Source organism: Aricia agestis, chromosome 8, assembly GCF_905147365.1.
Source record: "Aricia agestis chromosome 8, ilAriAges1.1, whole genome shotgun sequence".
In the NCBI taxonomy this organism is placed as follows: Eukaryota; Metazoa; Arthropoda; class Insecta; order Lepidoptera; family Lycaenidae; genus Aricia; species Aricia agestis.
The window spans coordinates 5754078-5775299 of NC_056413.1; the positions used below are offsets into that span (position 1 = coordinate 5754078).

Sequence of the window (21222 nt, forward strand, 5' to 3'; positions counted from 1 at the left end):
CTCCTAGGTGTAAAGTTTACTGAGAAATGAATGAATGAATGAATGAAAATACTTTATTGCACCAAAACAAACATGACATACAATACTTAATAACTATAAAAGTAAAAAGTACAAAAGGCGGCCTTATCGCTACAAGCGATTTCTTCCAGACAACCCATAATGTAAAACTTTAAAGTAACAGTAGTAATAGATGGTAGGTGACTACATAGACAGCTAAGTGTAAACTTTTTAAAATATATAAGTATATTACAAATACATACATACATATAATATAATATATATACATACATACATACATAGAGAAAGTAGCAGCGCCGAATTTATTTATTTTCCTGGATGAAGAAAAACCGAAATGAGGTCCAAACCAGATTTACCTGATATCCTCTCATTAAAATCCGATTAAAATAATTATATTTTAATTTTAACCGTGTGTCGACTTTACCGGCTTCCGGTGTAAGCAGATTTCAAGTATATCGAGGAATTTGATTCCTAGACATTTGACAGACCAATGTCATTTGGTCGGATCATATAGTGTGGATCATGTCAACAGTTAAATTGATCTGTCGGCTGGGTTTAACGTAACGCGACCAAACTACGGAGGTCCCCCATCTGCCTAGGAATCAACTTCTCTGATATTTCAATTGTAAGGATATAAAACCCTATGTTAATATTTCCAGGCTGACGTCACAATGCCACGACCAGGCGTCCCGGTTCGTGTACATCCTAACCCGGGGGAGGAGCAACACCCTGGCGCCGGAGGACTTCGTGCCGCTGGTCCAGGATGTAGTGGACACACACCCCGGACTCTCCTTCCTCAAGGAGGCCACGGAGTTCCACTCTAGATATGTACATACTGTGAGTAGAAACATGGGCTGCATTTCCACCACAGCTGAGCTAAGCGCATATATACTGTATTATCTATGGCTAAGCGTTGCGTCATGCGTGGAATAGCTGTGTCCACACTGTGCACTTTCATCTTCAATTTTCGACATCAACTTTCATACTGGCCCATTGAATGCGTCAAGGAACGCAACGCCAAGATTGTCATTTTTGAAGTTTTGGATACGGTCAGAGGACCTGCGTCGCGGGCATGCCTCACGTTCGCTGTTGACTGCGCTATAACGCATGCCCTTGACGAAAAGAAAAAGGCACAGTGTGGACAAAGCTTAGTGGATTTTTAAGAAAAGATGGCGTCGCTGCCAGGTCCATTATACTGGGTGTAAAAAAAAGTGATAATAATTTAGGGTGTTTATGGGTACTACCCATAAACACCTATATAATATAGAGTTCGATGTGAAAGGGACAGCGCTGAAAGAGTAACTTTTTTTTCATCTTTGATGAAAAAAAACAAGAGCCCGCGCGTCATGATATTTTCCATAGAAAATATCATGACGCGCGACAAAAAATTGCATTTCAGCGCTGCAACGTTCACTGTAAACTCTATATATTAAGGAACACATAAACAGTAAACACCCTAAAGTTGTATCAATTAGTTTTGTTACATCTTGTATTTAAAAAGCGATATTTTTGTTGTTTCTCACAAAACACATTCCTTGCCATAAATCTGTTTAGTTCAGTTCTGGGGGTACCTTGAAGACATTTGGTATTGAGTACCTTTGTCGTTTTACTATTGCTCGGTCACTTGCCCACCATACAAATTCGGCCATTGACCGCTACTTGTTTCTTTGACGCGCAGGAATATTTAGATATCTAGTTTCCACAGTTATGCGATAAGAGATCAAAATTCTACTAGGCGTCAAATTTCTACTTTTTCTGTGGCCGGTTTATCAGTACACCGGCGCTGCGAAACGCGTAAAATCTGCGAAACAGGAATAAAGCGAGATGCAACATATTACATAAGTCACAACGCATTTGCGTGTGAGTTGTGACTGGTGAGACAGGAAATCGGTCGGTATTAAAGTGAAATTTTAACCAGAAATGCTTTAACTCTCAACTAAGACATAAGTTGTGAAGTACCCTCAATCTGATAAACTAGCCATACTACTTAATACATAATATTATAAATGCGCCGTACTTAATATTATAAATGCAAAAGTGTATCTGTCTGTCTGTTTGTCTGTCTGTCTGTCTGTCTGTCTTCTTCAGTGTCTTCACGCCCAAACCGCTGAACCGATTTTGCTGAAGAGATACTTTGAGTCCCGGGAAAGGACATAGGATACTTTTTATCCCGGAAAAATGTACGGTTCCCGCGTGATAAACGAATTTTGGCGGGCGCCATCCAGTTTTAAATAATGGCATGTAACCCCACTAAAGTTCCTATACCTAACGTTGTTTTCAGGTGATAGCCAGGATATTCTACTGCGTGAACCGGTCTTGGTCGGGCAAGATATCCATCCCGGAGCTGAGGAGGTCCAACCTCCTGCAGGTCATCCAACTGCTGGAAGACGAGGAGGACATCAACCAAGTTACACAATACTTTAGGTTGGTGTTCAATGTCATCTTTTGCTATCTTCATAATTAATTTCGGAGGTCAGCAGGTTCAATTCTTGAGACGTCTTAAAGGGGCTTAAGTTGTTCGTCATTTTCATTTAAGTATTTATTTAGAGAGACCAATCTACGAAGGGTTATTATCAGCCTACTGCTATCTGCATCTGAATCAGAACATTTCTCTAAAGTCTAAGGCTTCGGTTTTGAAATCAGCGGGCAGCGGGGCGGGAGCGGCGTTTTCCAATGTATAGATTCATATGGATAAGCCGTCTAGTACGCCGCGCGCTGTCTACGAGGCCTGTCCATATAAATCTATACATTGGAACACGCCGCCATCGCACCAGCCCCGCTACCCGCAGATTTCGAGACCGGAGCCATTAAGTATCTTAAATGGATAGATTCTGAATGTGTGGATTATTGTCCTTACAGCAGTGCAGCCTCCAACACAAATCCTATCAAAGCCTTTACGGAGAGAAGGTTAGAAACAGTAGCTACCAAACTTTGTTCCAATAAGTAAACTTGTGTTATGTTTCAGTTACGAACACTTCTACGTGATCTACTGCAAGTTCTGGGAGCTGGACAAGGACCACGACCTGTTCATCGACAAGCACGACCTGGCGAGGCATAATGACCATGGTGAGACAAGCTTTTTAATCAAATGAGAGAAAGCCACTTTTAAGTTAAGGCTTTCCAGGTCATCACACAGAAAATTAGTGGTATTTGTAGCGTTAAACGACGCGTTATATTTCGCCGATTGGTTATGGTTACTGTAGCCTAAGGTAATGTAAATTTTAAGGACCAGGGATTCCCTAATCCCTCGCAAACGCATCTCGCAACACTAGAGTAGTAGAGTTACAAGATAGTGTTTGAAATTCATGAGCGGCTGCTAGTGCTATTAGATGATCCTTATTCCTTACTATTAGGAAGTAAGTTTTATGACTAAATCGTCCCCAAAATTAAAATTTCATGCCAATTATTATCAGCTTCGTTATTTTCAGCCCTATCGAGTCGCATGATCGAGCGAGTGCTGTCGGGTTGTGTGACACGCGGCAACCAGAACCGACTTACGCCGGACGGCGAACCGCGGATGTCCTACACAGAGTTTGTCTGGTTCCTACTAGCTGAGGAGGACAAGACTCATCCTACGGCCATTGAGTATTGGTTCAGGTTAGTTAGTAAAGGCAAATCAGCAATTGCTGTGGTCGGCGCATCCACATCGGCCGAATGTACCCGAGTGGACCGCCTCGGGCGTCGTCGGCTGCACGGACGCATAGCGGACCGCAGCCACCGGGCGCCCCTCCGCTTTCACCATGCGTTAGCATTTTTTATAGTTTGTGTCTTCATCTTCAGAACTTGTACGTGTTACTTTTGTATCTAAATGACGAATATATAATTTATACAGTCCACTGCTTTTCTCTCAAGTCTCAACCTCATCAGGGCTAATCAGCAAACATATTTGAAAAACGAAAGGTTTGAAAAACTGTCTAATTGTAGGTTATAAAAAACGAAAAATTACTTTATTGGTTTGTTAACATTAACCACCACCATAAGTCATTGGATTAACTGTGAGTTAATTGCCCTTAAAATGCCCTCTTTAACTCCGAAAAAGTACCCGTGGAATATGGTACTCGCATAGCTACAAAGACAACAGAGTACAAAGATGGACTATAGCTGTTATAAGCAACGACAAATCTGTGTGCAAAAGCCAGTAAACTGACGACATTTTCCAGGTGCATGGACCTGGACGGCGACGGGTTCATCTCGATGTACGAGCTGGAGTACTTCTACGAGGAGCAGATGCAGAGGATGGAGGCCATCGGCATCGAGACCCTGCCTTTCCACGACTGCCTGTGTCAGGTAATTACATTTTAGATGGAACTACTAAACACTCGAAGATTGTACCTGCTTTAATCCTTTGATCGTGGATTCTTGGAAATCTATTGTTATTCTATTGTGTCTCGCTCACCGGTGAATTTATGGGGCTTAAAGGGTTAAAATTAACTAAAGATTTTTTTTCATTTAATAGTTTATGTACACATTTAAAAGTAGAGATACATTTTAGCACAAAAGTTAGTAATTTGGAAGTACTTAACTTGTTCCAAATTATATACGTCCTTATCACACCTGATTATGGATGTAAATTTTAAAAAAGAAAAGAAAAACTATAGTCAGAAAGACGTCAACGTTCAAGGTCCAAGGACGAGTCTGGATTCAAATTAACATTAAATTATAATGTTTTTTTTTTTTTGGATTTAAAAAGATGGCATTATAATATCAAAATTCAAACCTCTAGATAAAACCTGGATCTTCGAAAATACGAACTGCAAATTATGATATTGCTTTTCCAGATGTTAGATATGGTCCATCCAGCAACAGAGGGGAAGGTGACGTTGTCAGACCTGAAGAAATGTAAGATGACGTCGATATTCTTCGACACGTTCTTCAACCTGGAGAAATACCTCGACCACGAGCAGCGCGACCCCTTCGCGACGCAGAGAGACTCCGAGTGTGAGGTAGTTATACATTTTACATTACTTGTGTTAAAAAGAAAAATAAAACAAGAATGGTTAAAAAGTAGGTATTCAATAGTTATAATATAATTTATAAATTAATTAAATGATAATAATGACGATGAGACTTAATCGGGAACGTAAAGGCATCAGACAGATTGATACTCTGAAATCATAGCTATTCATGTTAAAAATATTTCCATAGAAAACAACGGTCTTAGTATCGATTAGTAACAATGTGATTATAATTCCAATTAATGTTATTGGAATGATAAAAGCAAAGACAGTGTTCTAATCAACTCAATAAATTTTCAGATGTCCGAATGGGATAGGTTTGCAGCTGAAGAATACGAACTGCTAGTCGCCGAAGAGGGAGGAAGCGACGCGCAGGATCAAATGTAAGATACACCCTTAAATCATCGAACATCAAATTATTCAATGTTGCTAACACTTTTCCTCAAATACAGGCAATTGTATAAAATAGTTAAAGAGTCCATGAAAAAGAAGTGTATAAAGCGATTCTATGAGTTGTGCAGGAGTAACGGATTAGATGGATTAAAGTTATACAAAAAGTGATTTGGTAAAGTAAATATTGAGTACTGCACTCAGCATTTGAGCATCTTGTGTGCACCGTGGTCTTAGTACTGCTAGACCTGCACGTATATGTCACGACCGAATTAACAACGGAATATGTTCTGAATGCAAATACAATGAAATTAGGTGCAGATCGCCAATACCGGATGGGAAAGTCAGAGAAATGATGCTAGCGTTTTTTATCTTGTTTTACAACAGTAATTGCTTTATCTTCGTTAATTTTTATTAGAATAACTGGAGTAATAAATGTATAATTATAATCTTTTATTAGGCCTACATCATGTTCTATATAATTAAAACAGAATTCGCTAGCATCATTTTAGCTCTGACTTCGTTGCCTTTAGTTACTAGTGGTATCTTGTTACATTCATGTATTATGTTTATTATGTCTATGAATTTTTATGTATTTACGTTCACTATATTATTTCATTTTCCTTGTTCATTATTTATTTTAATTTCTTTCATCAGGGAGGAAGATAGAAGTGGCTATGCTAGGGTAAGACTGTGTTGATGAATTGAAGTGTATTGGATGTACTTTGCCGCATTAATATCGTGAAATCGACGAAACATTCGATTTTCATTTCGCTTAAAATTTGTCGAAATCAGACGAAACTCATTCGTTATTTCGGAAGATATTTAAAGATTTTCTTTGCACCGTAACACTAACATGTCCCGAATAAAAGTTGAATGATCATTTCGAATAATAAAAGCACGCTTGAAAAATTCTAATGCGTGAAATAAATAGCACCGAATATAAAAGTGCCGAGATATTACACCATAAAATTCAAATATTAAACGTGACTCGAAAGATATCGTCTGCCTTGCTGATGAAACACGTCCCTGTAAATACATCCCCACACATGAGCTTCTGTTTGTAAATAAATATCTCATTTCAGGCATGATGCGACTAACCTAATCTGAATTTGCGATTGCATTCAGTACATATCTGACGATGGGAGTCATCTGCCAGTACTAATTAGTCGTTAACGTTGCAGCTCGTACGATGAGACGGACGATGATTGTCTGTCGCCCAACATGGAGGAAGTGACTAACACGGAACCGATAGAAGACTCCAGTGTCGAGGATTCTACCATCAGCGAAGTGACGCCAGTGCCCAGTCGAGTACGGGAACCTATAACGACTGGACCCAAACCTAATCCTGCGTATATCAACCTAAACTCCATTTACGCCATCGGAAACAACGACCGATGGAACCAAAAGGAGCCAACGCCCGAAAGAAAAACTGAGAAGCCTATCCCGCCAGAGAAACCCGTGAGTCTGATGATGCTAAACGGAAGAATGGACAACCGGGTCGGTTTGAGCAACAATAGCTTTCTCTACTCGCATCTGCTGAATTCGGGGACAGGCGGGGCGCGGGCGAAGGACCCTCCCTCCTACACGGCGGCCACCAGCGGGATGTACGACAAAGATAAGAAGGTGACGTCCCCCACCAAAGCGAAATCCCCTCTAGCCAGCCCCGTCAACGGTGTCAGCAAAATATCTGACAACTACGAGAAAGCGATAGCCGAGAGATTGAGTCCGCAGCGCGAGACGAGGCTCAACCGGAGCAGCTTGTTCAGTAAAGTCAATACTGGCATAGTCTCCGGGAAGGTTAACAAGCCGAGGAATGATGATGACGAAGATTATGCGCGCGACAGCGACGAGTGCTCCATTTAGACTTGGCTTTTCTGCCAGTGCCCGCTACCGAGGACGCCATCTTGAGTGAACTAGTGAACGAAACAGTGAACTATACGGTGATCGAACATTGATTGAACCATTTCAACGTATCCCACATTCGATACGTGCCTTCAGTTAGAGTAGACGTTGTGACGTAGTTTAGTCGTAGTTTTAACGGAACGGTGTGTTTTAACATCGAGTTAGCTAGTTACGGCATTTTCTAGTATTATTGACGTTTCTAACGAGTGTTTGTTTTACTCTTCACTATTGTGCATATCAACTGTATCGTTTCATACATTCAAATCCAGTGCCCATATTATCCAAGCTAATGTCTTCCTCATTGTCAGCCAAATACTAGTTTAACATACATTTGGATGTATGAACCGGTGACGTAAAGCCCTCTAAGTTTACCTTTTCAACCTATTTTAGACTCTTCTACTGAACACATAAAATCCATATTTCTTTGTACGCATATCAATAACTACCTAAATAACCAGTGTTTAATCGGAGTTTAATCTTGATTTACACTTTATTGTGAACATGGACAAGGCAAAATGAAGAAAGGTCGACCATTTTTTAGTGTTGTATACTTAGACTAGATCTGTCTCAATCAATTATAGGTACTGTTATACTGTATGCATCTCAGAAAGTTTCTACATTTATCAAATTGAACTAAAATATATTTCTGCTAATTACTACCTACTTAATACAATATTTAAGGTAGTGTACATGTGTACATTGTACAAGTTAGTATTTTCAATAATCTAAGTAATTATAAGTACCTATGGATATGATTAATAGACTATTATAAATCATTGCCTATTCAAAATTCGATCCGAGTATAAATGTAGAACTTTTAAAACAATGCTGTTATCTCAGTAGTTATGTCTATTGTGTCTCAGCTGTTATATACACGATTTGAAGGTTTAAAAAAAGTTTCGAGTTTAAAAAGGCCCATTCACGGCAGGACTGCACGGCAGTCCTGGAAGAATGGGCCCTTTTAGTTAGTAAATTTTGAAAAGGTTCGAAATTAAAAACAGTTCTACATTTATTCTTTTTGACTGACTCCGTCTTAGAGCTTACGTATACGAGAGACAATTTTCACGACATTTTAATCTGCAGCCCGTTAGATGCAGCGGATCTGAATCATTATAATATTAAAGAGACCCAGCTATTTTGGCAGATTGCACTACTACAAGCATAGAGAGCACGTCGACGGGTACATTTTGAGCGTATTCGTCACGTATAAGATGAATCTGTACGCATGTATCCTTGTAGAAGTGAAATCAAGTTCAAATCAAGTAGCAATTTATCTGGGTTTTTCAAATTTGTGCTAGTGGTTGCGTCTTTTAGGCTGCGTTTCCACTGAAGCGGAGCGGAGCCTAGCGGTGCCGAATTGACCAATCACCATGCTCGAAATCTTCGCTGTCATTCCGCTAGAATAGCACGATTGGTCAATTCGGGCACCGCTAAGCTCCGCTCCGCTTCAGTGGAAACGCAGCCTAACCAATGAGGCAAAAGATAACCGTGTAAACGTCCCCGTATGCGCAGCTCAAAGTATAGTTCATATCATTGCGCCATCCATACAGATGCTATTTTAGATATCGCCTAAAAGCCTTAACGAAACACAGCCAGCCGCTTTAGATATAGTCGTAGGCCGCTAATTATTTTACCTCCGACTGCACCTTATGACGACTACATAAGGATTATTCTCGTTAAACTCCGAGGTAAGATAACTGAGCGGCTACACTCCATTTCAATTCACTTTGATCTAAAGACTAATTAATGTAAAAAAAAACTCAGGCTAAGCTAGCCAGCTAACGTAATAGAACAGTGGCAGTGGTGGTGGATGTTACTGTGGTTGAGTTGCATTTTTTTTTTACATTTGCGCCTCTAGTAGGTACACGTATGACGAACGCTGCGAACTGCGAACGGCGACCCGATTTACTGTTTCACTCGCCACACGACAATGGCTTATATTGCATCTCGCTCTATTCCTATTTCGCAGATTTTTCGCGTTTCGCAGGGTAGGTGTACTAAGCCGGGTCCAGAGTGTAACGTGTAATGTAAGATTACGTGTAATTTAGCGTCAACAATGTGGACGGTACCACGAACTCAAAGCGAATTGTCCAAACGAGCTTTTGTGCTCGCGCGAAAACCGACAGCCGATCGATAAACCCCGAGCGTTACATGTAATGCTCGTAGTGCCGTCCACACGTAGAATTCGTGTTACATTACACGGTGAATTACATTGAACTTTAAACTCGTCTGGACCCGGCTCTAGAGGCGTTAGGCTGCGTTTCTACTGAAGCGGAGCGGAGCTTAGCGGTGCCGAATTGACCAATCACTATGCTCGAAATCTTCGCTGTCATTCAGCTGGAATAGCACGATTGGTCAATTCGGGCACAGCTAATCTCTGCTCCGCTTCAGTGGAAACGCAGCCTTAGATCAAATTGTCACGGAGTTTAGGTAAAGGTAAACACGCACAGGTAATCATGGTCGAGAAAGTATTTTTGTAACGTCAAGTAGTGTTTTATAAAAAAATTCGTAGCTCGCTACCACTCCGAAGTGTGGTAGTATCGAAATCGTAGAATTTTTGAATGTTTAAAAAAATATAGAGTATAGTGGAAATTTTTAACTTAATTCCTATCGCCTTATTATCTTTTATGTCAAAGTCATCCAAACCCTCCGAAGAAAAATCGGCCTTCGCCTCTGGTATACAATTTTTGTACGAGGTCTTTAAAATGGTTCTAAAATGGTAACAAACATAGAGGTTCAAAATTATTGTGTTTTATTCTCCACACTTGTACCTACTAATATTGTAATTTATTTTTTAATTAAACATAATGTATAGCTTACAGCTATAAAGCTGTATATTGCTTCTAGAAAAATTTTAGTAGATACTTATTATTATCTTTCACTTCTCTAGTCTACAGGGTGCTACAAAACGCGCACGGTTGCAAGCTAATTGCAAGAAAATGATAGTAACACTGATGGATAGGATCATAAAGGCTCGCACACAGGCGCGTTATTAATATCGCAATAACGCATGCATTATTGCGATATCTGTTTTCAGTACATTTTGTATTAGGATTTAGGATGGTCAATGGTCATGTAGTTACACACTGCTGCGATAATAACGCCGCAATGGAAGTATAATATCGCAATAACGCAATTTTCTTGCATACCTGAGAGAGATGGTATAATAGTGCCGTCGCGGCGCGGCGCTCTCTCTTAAGAATTAACAGACGATTAAAACGCAGGTGTGTGCAAGGAATCGGGACGCATTATCGCAATACCGCATGCGTTTTTATCGACCGATAATAATGCGCCTGTGTGCGGAAGCCTAAACAGTTACTTATATCTCCAAGTTTTAAGGAGACCACATTGCCCACATAATTTTAGTTGGCCCTTTAAATTTTTTTTCTGAAATAGAAGCGATGGCACATGCCACGAAAATCTATTCCTAGTTATTTCTTATGGATAAAATTCCTCTATAAATTTACGTATTTTTGTTTTAATTTAGTCATTAGGTATCTTATTTAAAGTTAACAAACATCACGTTTACCAATTATTAACCAAAACATTATTGTTCCCATTTTTATAAATTTTATATAAAATGTTGTGCCCCTAAATTGTTTTAGGCTAATATATACGATGTTTTAATAGTTATTATGATTACGGTTGTAACTCGGTTAATTTAATTCTAGATTTGTTGCATTATTTAGGTACATTAATTATTAGTATACCCCAACTAACTGTAAATTTTAATATGCCAAAAACTTCGCAGAATCGGGAAGTTTTTTATTAAAATATGTTATCTAGGTGAACACTTTTTTCAATTTCAATTAATGTCAAGCCTAATACGCCTAACTAGATACATAAATGAGCTAGTTTGGCCTAATTCAAGATAAAAGTATCTTACAATAATGTTAAGATGATGTTACTGACTGATCTGTTCTTTTGAAATATTTAATTAATATAATGTTCATAATATTATCATGTACCTATGTTATGAATATATTTACTTTTAAGAATAGGTAGCTGAAAACTTGCAGAATACGCTGATAGTGAAGATAAGCCTCATGACAGCACTAACTAATTTCTTGTGTTGTTTTTTGCATTACAGATTCCTCGTACTTCCATGAAAATAAAATAGTGCCATTTTATGTATTATTATTTATAACTTTTTCAACAGGAAAATGTCTGTGAGTATATCTGTATCTATTAAGTAAAAACTTCTTTGAATATTATTGAGCAAGTAATATATTTTTTTTATTACTTAACATTTTTTGGGAGCGTATGTAGTTACTGTATTTCTTTACTGTTTTAATTTCAGACTTTTTATGTAATTGTATATATTTAGGTATAAAATTATGTATTTTACGTTCGAACACAAATTGAAGAATTTTAGTATTTTTTTAATAACACAGTGATTCGTAACGCGCTAGACGTAGACTATTTGAAACACTCTGTATATAAATTTAAATTGGTTTGTCGATCTAAAGATAGACGTTCACGTATCGTAGATTCTTGATCGTTGGTCAATTTTGACGCTTGATTACTCACTTACAATATTACTGTTTTAAGTTCATCAATTATAGTCATCAGCGCAGCGGGGCTAAAATGGTCACATTTAGCAATTACTCTCAATCAATTCAGCAAATGAATTGTCAAAACTGTCAAACTGACAAATGTCAAATCAGTACAAAAATACAGAAATGAATTGCAAGCTGAGTTGCATTTTGCGATTTTAGAAAAATGAATCATATTATGATTCATATCATGATTCTTCAAAGCGACCATTTTAGCCCCGCAGAAGTGGCGTCGGCCAGAATAACTACGAATTACAAAGAATATTATGTTCTATGTAGATACTAGATAATAATAATATGTGAACGCTTGTATTATCTTATTATTATTTTGGGTTCAAAGATTTTTAAAGCTGAGGTTTTTTTTAGTTGCACAGTCATGGATGTTACGGTTACTTATTTCAACAGCTAATTTAAAAAAAACTAGTTTGTCGTGCAACTGTCACCAAAAGAGCAAGACACTTGTATTTTATAGATATACCTACCTTTTAACCAATTTTCCCTAATATAGTACTTTCCTATAATTCTTAAAAGTATTAAAATTAATGAAATAACCAATAATTATTATACCTAATATTATTTAAAATATACAATTGAATTGATGTGTTTACGGATGTAATTTAAAATTTTATATTGTACAACAGTGAATAACATTTGTAATGGACTTAGAACGAGAATCGTTTAGGGAGGGTGATGCGTGCATAGTTTTGTTGTGTTATAATTATTACGAGAAGGGTGACAGTACTAGTTAAGTACCTATCTTAATAAAGTACACTCAAAATAACTTGTTTTATTACGTACGTAGTCACCTCTAATTCCTAAACCTACCCTTAAAATATTTAACTATGAACTTTTTCATTTGAGACTATGAAGTACCAAGAGTGCATTTATAACGTATGAAGAGTTTTTGACCCATCCTCTAAATTATTCTAAAAAAAATCTTGTGACTACCCCTTATATTTTTTTCAATTCTTGTGAATTGACTAATTAATGGGGGTAGCCCATTTGCTTAGAACTACGAAGTACCAGGATAACAATATTGCGGGCGCCAGACATGTGATCAAATACGCAAATTCGCCAAGTGTAGCACTGACATTTGCCTATTTGTGCAAAGTTATTGCTGGCATTTTCCTATTTGTGCAAAGTTTGCTCAAACTTTGAAGCCCATGCATGTCTGGCGCCGGCTTATGAAGAGGTGTTTGCATTTTTTTTTCCTACCCACTAATTTGAAGATTTATCTAGTGACTACCGTCATACAAATTGAGTAATACGGGCAGCCCATTTTATTATACCTCAGTACCAGAAGCATGTAATGTATAAAAATGTGTTTTTTACTTCCATTTTTAGGGTTACGTTTAGGGTTGCCAGATGTCCGGTATTTAAGCGTACAGTCCGGTATTTTCGAGGCCTGTCCGGTAAAAAATAAACGATCATACCGGACAGAGTCCGGTATTTTGAGGAACGTCGGTGTTACTTGTACCTAATTTTAGGTGATTTTGATTTTTTTAGAAGCTCCTACCTTTATTCGATATCCCCCCCATTTGAGTTTGTCTGGTATTTTTTCGTGACTCACCTGGCAACCCTAGTTACGTTATAGTCAACACTCAACAAGGAACTCTTATAGTTTCGGTCTGTCCGTTTTTCTGTCCGCGGTTTTGCCAGATACTATAGGATCTACAAAGCTGTAATTCGGCATGAGCGCAGATATTAATGATACGACAAAATGGTATACAAATTTTTAAAAAAAATTATTTTAGCTCCCCTACACATCAAGCGTTACCATCAAAAACAGGTAAAATCAATGATGAAAATCTCAAAGCAGATATGTTACTACCGCGCGCGTTGTGACTTGTGAAGATTTAAATACGATACGGCCCAATTGGGCCGTCTGTTTGTTTAGTCTGCATCGAGCGCAGTCACGAACGTGCTGCGTCTTGTCTTACCTAAATAAATTGAAAATGACGTCGTGCGTGTATCGAAAATGTACCAATTATGACTCGAAAGTAAACAAAACACGTTGAATCTCTTACCGAGGTATTTAGTGCTATCAAGACATGTGTCTTGATTGCAATAAATACCTCGATTATTTACATTTTCAATTATTTTTTCGAACAATCTAGAAAAAATCGAATTTTATGACGTAAATTCGATTTTTTCTAGATTGTTCGAAGGCGAAGAAAGAGACAGCGATACTATTCGACGTTTAAAAATAGAACTGTCTCTTTTATGTAAATGGTTTTTCGTATCTTTTGTTTCAATTATCTGTCAAATTTGTCAATGTTTGCAATTTTGAATTTGAAAATTGTTCGGAAGAGATTTAAGCCGGAAAATAGTATGGACGTAACATATCTGTATAAGTAGAATATCATTGAGTAAAATAGTGTTTTTGTGCTCTGTCCAATGACTAGCACTGTCCAATCACTAGTCATGTTCATCCTGTGCTAAAATCCCTAAATAAAATGAGATTTAAAAAAATGTTCACCCTATATTATACCTAAAGAATGACCACTTAATAATTTTATAATATATAGACTAACTGCTGCACTCAGAGTGGAACATTAATTACTTAAATGTAATTAATTCAAAATTTTGACCTAAGCCCCATACTTGATGTGTCAAACTCTCCATTAAATTGAAGGTTAGTCGTAATTAAATGTCTTTGAGTACGGCGGTTAAGAGTCTAAACACACTAAGCCGAAAATACGTGGCCGAAGTTCGGCATAATTACGCCTACATGTAAATGTAAATTACCGATGAGTATGACACACTATGCCGACCATAGATAAAGTATTATTGTATAGAATATGTAGTCTTAGCCCGTCATGGCGTGGCCATTTTGTGCTTATTTCATAAAGTTAATATACCTATCGGAATAGAGAAACAAAGGCCTGAGCAAGAGAGATGTCACTATCAGTAACACTGTGTGGTAAAAAGAGACGTGTGATACATGACAACAGACTCTTTTTTTGACGTCCAGTCAGCACGTGCCGCACGTTGACAATTTAATCTCATAGAATTCCTGTTCAATCATGCTTGTGTAAGTGTAAACGTACACATATTTTTCACAGAAAACCAATTTCGGTTACGTTTGACAGCTCGAGATTGTTGCTCTATTCTGCTAGGTATATTAACTTTATGGCTTATTTTCATACAAGTAGTGTGCGTTTATTTTCTGGAATATTTATATTTGTCGATTATTTCGAAGCACATTAAGATACAGGAAAGAAAGTCAATTAGTTCATGATACCGATTAACTATAGTTCAAGTGATGAAAATCCGTAAACACACGTAAAAAGCTATGCAATTTTTATAGCCAAATTATTAATTGATGTGACATTTTTAGCACTAATGCCTTACATGGCACGAATAAGGGATTAATAAACATAAAAATTTTCTTTTTAGCTTACAAAAATACCGATTGAAAAGCCCAAAAAACGTTGTTCAAAACTTACGTATTTAATATTAAATCCACGTGTTTGAGGCATTCTTTGACCATTCTTATGGTTTATTATTTAGCGGAACCACTAAACTCATCAATATCTAGCATTAAATGTTCACTAAAAACCATTATTAACACTTTTATTACATGAAATATGCAGACCGACTCCTTTCTCGTCGTCCTAGTAAGTAGGACATAACATTACACGCTTTTGACGCATATACACCGATATAAGGCTCTCTCCAGTCTATAGTTACCTCAATGATGCCGACATTACATCGCGTATACTATAGTCTGCATGGCGTATGCGTAGCGCATATTTTCGGCCTAGTGTGCTTAGACTTTAGACACTAACAGAAAAAAAAACTACTGTCAAAATATGTCAAACGTCATTAAACTCAGCTGATAATTTTTGACTTTTGTAGTTATAAATTACTTCTACAAGCCATTTTTAAAAGAAGAAGAAATATATACTAGTAATCTGTGAAATTACTAATTTGTTTTGGTCAGTAATTTGTTTTTAGTATGTGCTTAAATTTAAATTATTAAAATAATCTGGGTAGGTAATAAAAAGTCTACTACCTCACTGACTGACACAGGACTTGGGTCAAATGATATGGAAAATACTGGGCATACGCCAAGCTTTTAGTTTACTTAGTTTGTCTAAAACAATTTCGGTCATGCCGTTTTATGCCGTGGCGAAGGGCCGAGTGGCTGGAATATATATGACTTGGCCTGACTGTGAGGCGCAGGTGAAAGGCTTTCCTGGAGCAAGGTACAAAAAGTTTAACAGTGTGGTTGAAGCTGAAGATTTCATTACCACCAACAGCGGTACTGTAGCGCAAAATAATACCAAGCCAAGTAGTGCTGCGGTGAAAAACAGTAATCCAAGCTTAAAAAGGTCGTATTCTACAGCTGCAAACAATAAAAACAACGATAACACTCAAAAGAAAACAGTTAAAAAGTCACGCAAAAGTGACACCAAAAACAATGAGTGGTCCGACTCGGAGGATTCGGAGGATTTAACTACAATAATCACAAAGCAGATGGACGACATAGAAAAGAGATTGACTGGTTTTCAAAAGGGAGTGGACAAAATATATAAACAGAGTGCCAAGAATAAGAAAACCATACTGTTACAGGACTATTCAAGTTCAAATTCATTTCAAACAGACCACAATGGGTATGTTCAGGTTTATACAGATGGGGCGTGTTCGTCCAACGGTCGGAATGGGGCTAGAGCTGGTCTCGGAGTGTACTGGGGTGAAGGGCATCCACTAAACTTGAGTGCTCCAGTTTCCGGCCGAGCCACAAACAATTGTGGTGAGATACAAGCAGCCACAAAGGCTATAAGGACTGCGCTCGATAATGGAGTCACCAAGCTGTCCATAAACACAGATTCTAAATTTTTAATCAATTCAGTAACAAAATGGATGACAGGTAATATGCAATCCTTACTTCCTTACTTTATTTATTTTTATTATTATTTATTTATCAAATTAGACATACAGTTATTAAACTAAATTTAAACAGCATTAAAAACCAATGAGGTTTGTGCAATGCTGCGATACAGTCCTATTCACAGGTGTGGTTATAAATTAAACAAACTACAAAATATTTTTATATTAGCAGTTGGTACTATAAAGTTATTTTATATGTTAGTAATTAGGAACAAGATAGATAAATATTTGGTACTTAAATGTTTGTTTGAAGAAAATAGGTTTTTAGTTTAGATTTGATGTTATTCTCAGTTAAGTTATTTGTTACATCTTTAGGTAACTCATTGATAAGGCGTGGAATGATATAGCTGGTAGTTCGCTCGCCGTACCTATTGCAGGCTCGAGTCGTCAGGAGCCGGTTGTGTGACTGCTCGAGTTCTTACAGGGTGTTCAGTTAATACTTTTAAACTTTCATTAAAATATTGTTCTTTTAACACAGTATACTTAAATTTCGTCAAAATCGGTAAAATTTTACAATGCTTAAATAATCCAACATCGTTATTGTCATATTTCTGTTTTATGTTTGGAGAAACTATACATTTTAGAATTCTTAGTTGCAGAGTGTATATTTGATTCAAGTAGCTTTTGTAGGTACGACCGTATGTGCTCAGTCCGTAATGTATGTACGACTCGGCAAACGAATTGTATAACATTAACTTAACTTTAAACGGAATTCAATTTTTTAATATGGTAATGTTGGCCAAAAAATGACGTAGTTTGTCGCATATGATTTTAATGTGATGGTTCCAATTAAATTTATCGTCTATTATCAACCCAAGGTATTTTTGGGAGCTTACTTCCTCGATAGTTACTTAAATCTCTCAGTCTGTAACATACACACTGAGAGATTTAAGTAAGGTAAAAGATTTAAGTAAGATTAATCTTTTTATACCTAAACTAAAACATTTTAATTGAAATTTAAATAAAAAAGACATAGGATAATTTTTGTAGCACAAAAGGGGTATGAAGATTTTGGCCGAACTACTGTCCACAATTGTATTTTTTTGCGTTGACAAATTTTTTTTTCAAAACTGGATAGCTAATATCAATACAAACAAAAAATAATCTTGGACAAAACCACGTAAAGTGTCACATTTCGATGATATGAGCTGCCAAAGTTTTACCAATTATAGATACATAGACATAATATATACTATCGTATAGATATTACAACTTTGGCAGCTCAAATCTTCAAAATGTGACACTACGCGGTTTCATCCAAGATTATTTTTTATTTGTATTGATGTTAGCTAAGCATTTTTGAAAAAAATATTCGCGAATGTGGAAAAATACAATGGCGGACAGTAGGTCGGCCAGGCTCCATAGAAAAATCTTCATACCCCTTTAATGGTTTCTGTGCAATAAACAAACCTCAGTGCACACTGCACATCATCTAGTCTGAAATTTTAAATATAATTTGCGGAAGATGTATGTATAACAGAAACAAGTAACCACTCTGCTACCAACACAAGGACAAGTTATTTTTAATGTATGTATGGTTACCCAAGCACAAAATATCAAATATCCATAATAATAGAAAGTAACATAAATTTAATCTGACATTTAAAATAGTAATGAGATCTGGATATGAGTAATTATTGCAATTTTTTTCAGGTTGGAAAAGAAATGGTTGGAAGTTAAAATCAGGGGAGCCTGTTAAAAATGAAGTAGATTTTAAAGAATTAGATAGCTTACAAAATAAGTTGCAGATTAAGTGGAACTATGTAGAAGCCCATCAGGGCATACACGGCAATGAAATGGCAGACCAACTGGCAAAGGCTGGTGCTGCCATGTACAATCTATGAGTGTTGCCTGCAAATCTTATGTTATCAAGAGAAAATTGTTAAAATTACCTAAAAGCAAATTATTTAAGTTTTTATTTTATTTTTAAAGGTAAAAAATCACAGTTGCTAGCCTTTTTTTAATTAAATAATTAGTAATTTATTTCCATTGTTTTTTTCATTATAATTAAATCTATAAATGAGGTTTTGTTCTGAGTTTTGGTCCAGTGAATTGCAAAAAGGATCATTGTTTTAATTACACTAAAGTAAAATTAAAAGAAATAAATGATTGATAAACTAAGGATCAGTCACACTGAAACAAAATAAGGTGTAAGGCAAATAAGCATAGCCATGCTGCGTCTCCTAATGGCGTTCGCTGCGTTAAACATGCGCCCAGCGCGGCCACTGGCGAGGCGCGCTTGTTTCATGTCATCCCATAGAGCAGCGCTACGTTGAGGCGGGTCAGCCGTCGCACGATTACTATGGCGAGCGCAAGGCGCAGCGAACGCCCTAAGGACTGGTTTTGATGTACATACCAATCAAGTGTTATACAGAGTGTAACAAAACTAAGTGATAATACTTAAGGTGTGTACTATGTGTCCCATAGAGTTCGCTGTGAAAGTAGCAGCCCTGGAAGAGCAAATTATTATATTGTGATTTGTATGGGCAAGGGTCAGGAATTTTCCCATTTTTGTATGAGAAAATTCCTGTCCCAGGGGCACTCAGGAATTTTCCCATTTTTGTTTGGGACAATTCCTGATCCAGGGTTAAAAACTCTATCAGCGCTGCTACTTTCCCAGTGAACTCAATACAAGGGATGCACACCCTAAAGTATTATCAGTTATCACTTACTTTTGTTACATATAATGTAAGAATATGATCAATACTGTTTAGGCTTTGTACTAAATCATTATACGTATTGACTCATGATTTTGTCACAATTTTTATCACAATGTTTATAATGGATCAATCCTCATTATGTTTAAATGTAACCACTAACCACCATACAACTTTTTTTTTCTCAAGTACCGAGATTGATTAGTTAGTATAATATTAACTTGTGCAAGAGGAAACTTTTTGTTTAAGAAGTTAGGAAAACAAGAAAAATAACTTTATAAGGAGAAAGTTTTATTATATTGGAAATAAACTAATTGTTTCCTATTTCCTAGAAAATAAACACTAGGATGACAACAGCATATTGTTTAAAAGTCATTATTGTATTGCTTTCTTCACTGAATGGAGGCTTTTTATTTTACAAGCAAATGCAAATCTTTCGACGAATCATAAAAAATATTTCAGAACAGAGTACCTTCTGACATCAGAATTTTGAAGGCACAATTTTTACACAATTTGAGTTCTTAGTTGTCTGTTTATTACTATGTATTTTCTCGTTATTTACTCAATTAACAATTTTCGTTTTCTTTTTTCGTACTTATTTCTTAAAATATAAAATTATTTACAACTAATACTACTCTTAATCGTCATACAACATAATATCACTTGATACAATTTTTCATAGGCAGCAAAATACAGTAGTATATTTACATATTGTATATTTTTTATGAAACAATTTTTAACATGAAAAAATCGCGAATTTGCGGTGTACCAACAAATAAAAAAGTATTTCACAAGCCAGTTATAAGATAATAATTAGATGAGCGTTTTTTAGACTTCGCATTTTGAAACACAATTTGTTTAATAATTTTATTCATATAATATACATGGTTGAGGGAAATTGCTTATATAAAACAGTTTTAGGTACCCCATGTATTATATTGTTGGCACAAGATAAAAAATGGAGAAAAAAACATATGATTAAAGCATATTATTATGCTGGGAATATTTTAAAACTAGGAATCAACATAATATGGAAAGTACTACCAACGTGACGTTTAAAACAAGAGACATCTCTACAAATATATATACAGAAGCAGAATCATTGTCACTTTAGAGTTTAGACATTATATAGGTTCCTTAAGACGTGAATTACTAATTTCAAAATGAAATCTGTATTTCGAGAACTAACATTATTTACAACTTAACAGTAACAGTCTTAATGCAACATTTGAGTAAGTAATCTAAACATGTAAAGAATGGTTTCACGTAATAACACTATCCAATACACTACTAGTAAGAAAATAATAATGTGTAAGGCTTCGGCCTAACCTACGCGTCAGTAACGCGGGAGGCGGGACGGGAGCGTCTGCAATGCGAAACTGGTGTGCACACCTGCGCGACTACGGTGCGAAATCGTAAATTATTCCCGCTCTGCCGACGCGAACGTCCCGCATTGCAGACGCTCCCGCTTCGCAGTCGCTTTGGTCGCAAAGGTTTGGCCGAAGCTTTATCAATGTTTCATTACACTTCTATTACTTTTGCTTTATTACAATACACAACACATATTGATAACCAAAGCAAAAACAACTAACAAAAATAGTGAACACCTTTTTCTTATCGTGATCATAAGAATTCACAATAAAAACTACCATACTGGTAGGTAGGACAACTTATAATAGATATACTCAACCTGCGGCCCGCCGGGACTTTATCAGTGGCCCGCGTGAAGTTAAAACATTTTGAAATTCACGGCACTGGCAAAATAGTGCAATTGTCGTGAAAGTCTGAAGTCATGATAATTTTTTCATTTAAAAACCGCTATTTTTAGCCCTTTTTTAGCATGGG

At 36.7% G+C, this 21222-nt stretch overlaps 2 protein-coding genes and 1 long non-coding RNA gene across 4 annotated transcripts in view; all 3 read left to right on the plus strand.

Moving 5' to 3' along the window:
• The window catches only part of LOC121729944 (serine/threonine-protein phosphatase 2A regulatory subunit B'' subunit beta-like), a 94264-nt gene extending 86109 nt beyond the window's left edge, over window positions 1-8155 (plus strand). The window contains exons 4-12 of one of the 2 annotated variants that reach the window (XM_042118685.1): window positions 678-855; window positions 2300-2442; window positions 2984-3084; window positions 3447-3615; window positions 4179-4305; window positions 4797-4961; window positions 5274-5356; window positions 5426-5538; window positions 6548-6624. In XM_042118685.1, the coding sequence (XP_041974619.1) occupies window positions 678-855; window positions 2300-2442; window positions 2984-3084; window positions 3447-3615; window positions 4179-4305; window positions 4797-4961; window positions 5274-5356; window positions 5426-5534 (1075 nt within the window). In that variant the 3' untranslated portion in view covers window positions 5535-5538; window positions 6548-6624. Of the gene's footprint in view, window positions 1-677; window positions 856-2299; window positions 2443-2983; window positions 3085-3446; window positions 3616-4178; window positions 4306-4796; window positions 4962-5273; window positions 5357-5425; window positions 5539-6547 lie in introns of both variants that reach the window. The other variant, XM_042118684.1, reaches the window with a different exon arrangement.
• A 533-nt stretch (window positions 8156-8688) lies between these two features.
• Window positions 8689-11146, plus strand: LOC121729713. Its single transcript, XR_006035997.1, has 2 exons — window positions 8689-8881; window positions 9694-11146. It is a non-coding gene; the product is annotated as an uncharacterized LOC121729713 (long non-coding RNA).
• Window positions 11147-15754: 4608 nt separating this feature from the next.
• On the plus strand, window positions 15755-18626 carry LOC121729771 (ribonuclease H1). The gene is made up of 2 exons (XM_042118393.1): window positions 15755-16700; window positions 18374-18626. Exons 1-2 carry the CDS (start codon window positions 15872-15874, stop codon window positions 18562-18564), a joined length of 1020 nt encoding a protein of 339 aa, XP_041974327.1. The 5' UTR covers window positions 15755-15871; the 3' UTR covers window positions 18565-18626.
• Window positions 18627-21222: the final 2596 nt, after the last annotated feature.

Bases quoted from the DNA above. Each gene is read 5' to 3' on its own strand.
- LOC121729771 (XM_042118393.1), top strand. From the start codon at position 15,872: ATGATATGGAAAATACTGGGCATACGCCAAGCTTTTAGTTTACTTAGT. The intron at 16,701-18,373 runs GTAATATGCAAT...AATTTTTTTCAG, and splicing joins AGTAACAAAATGGATGACAG to GTTGGAAAAGAAATGGTTGG.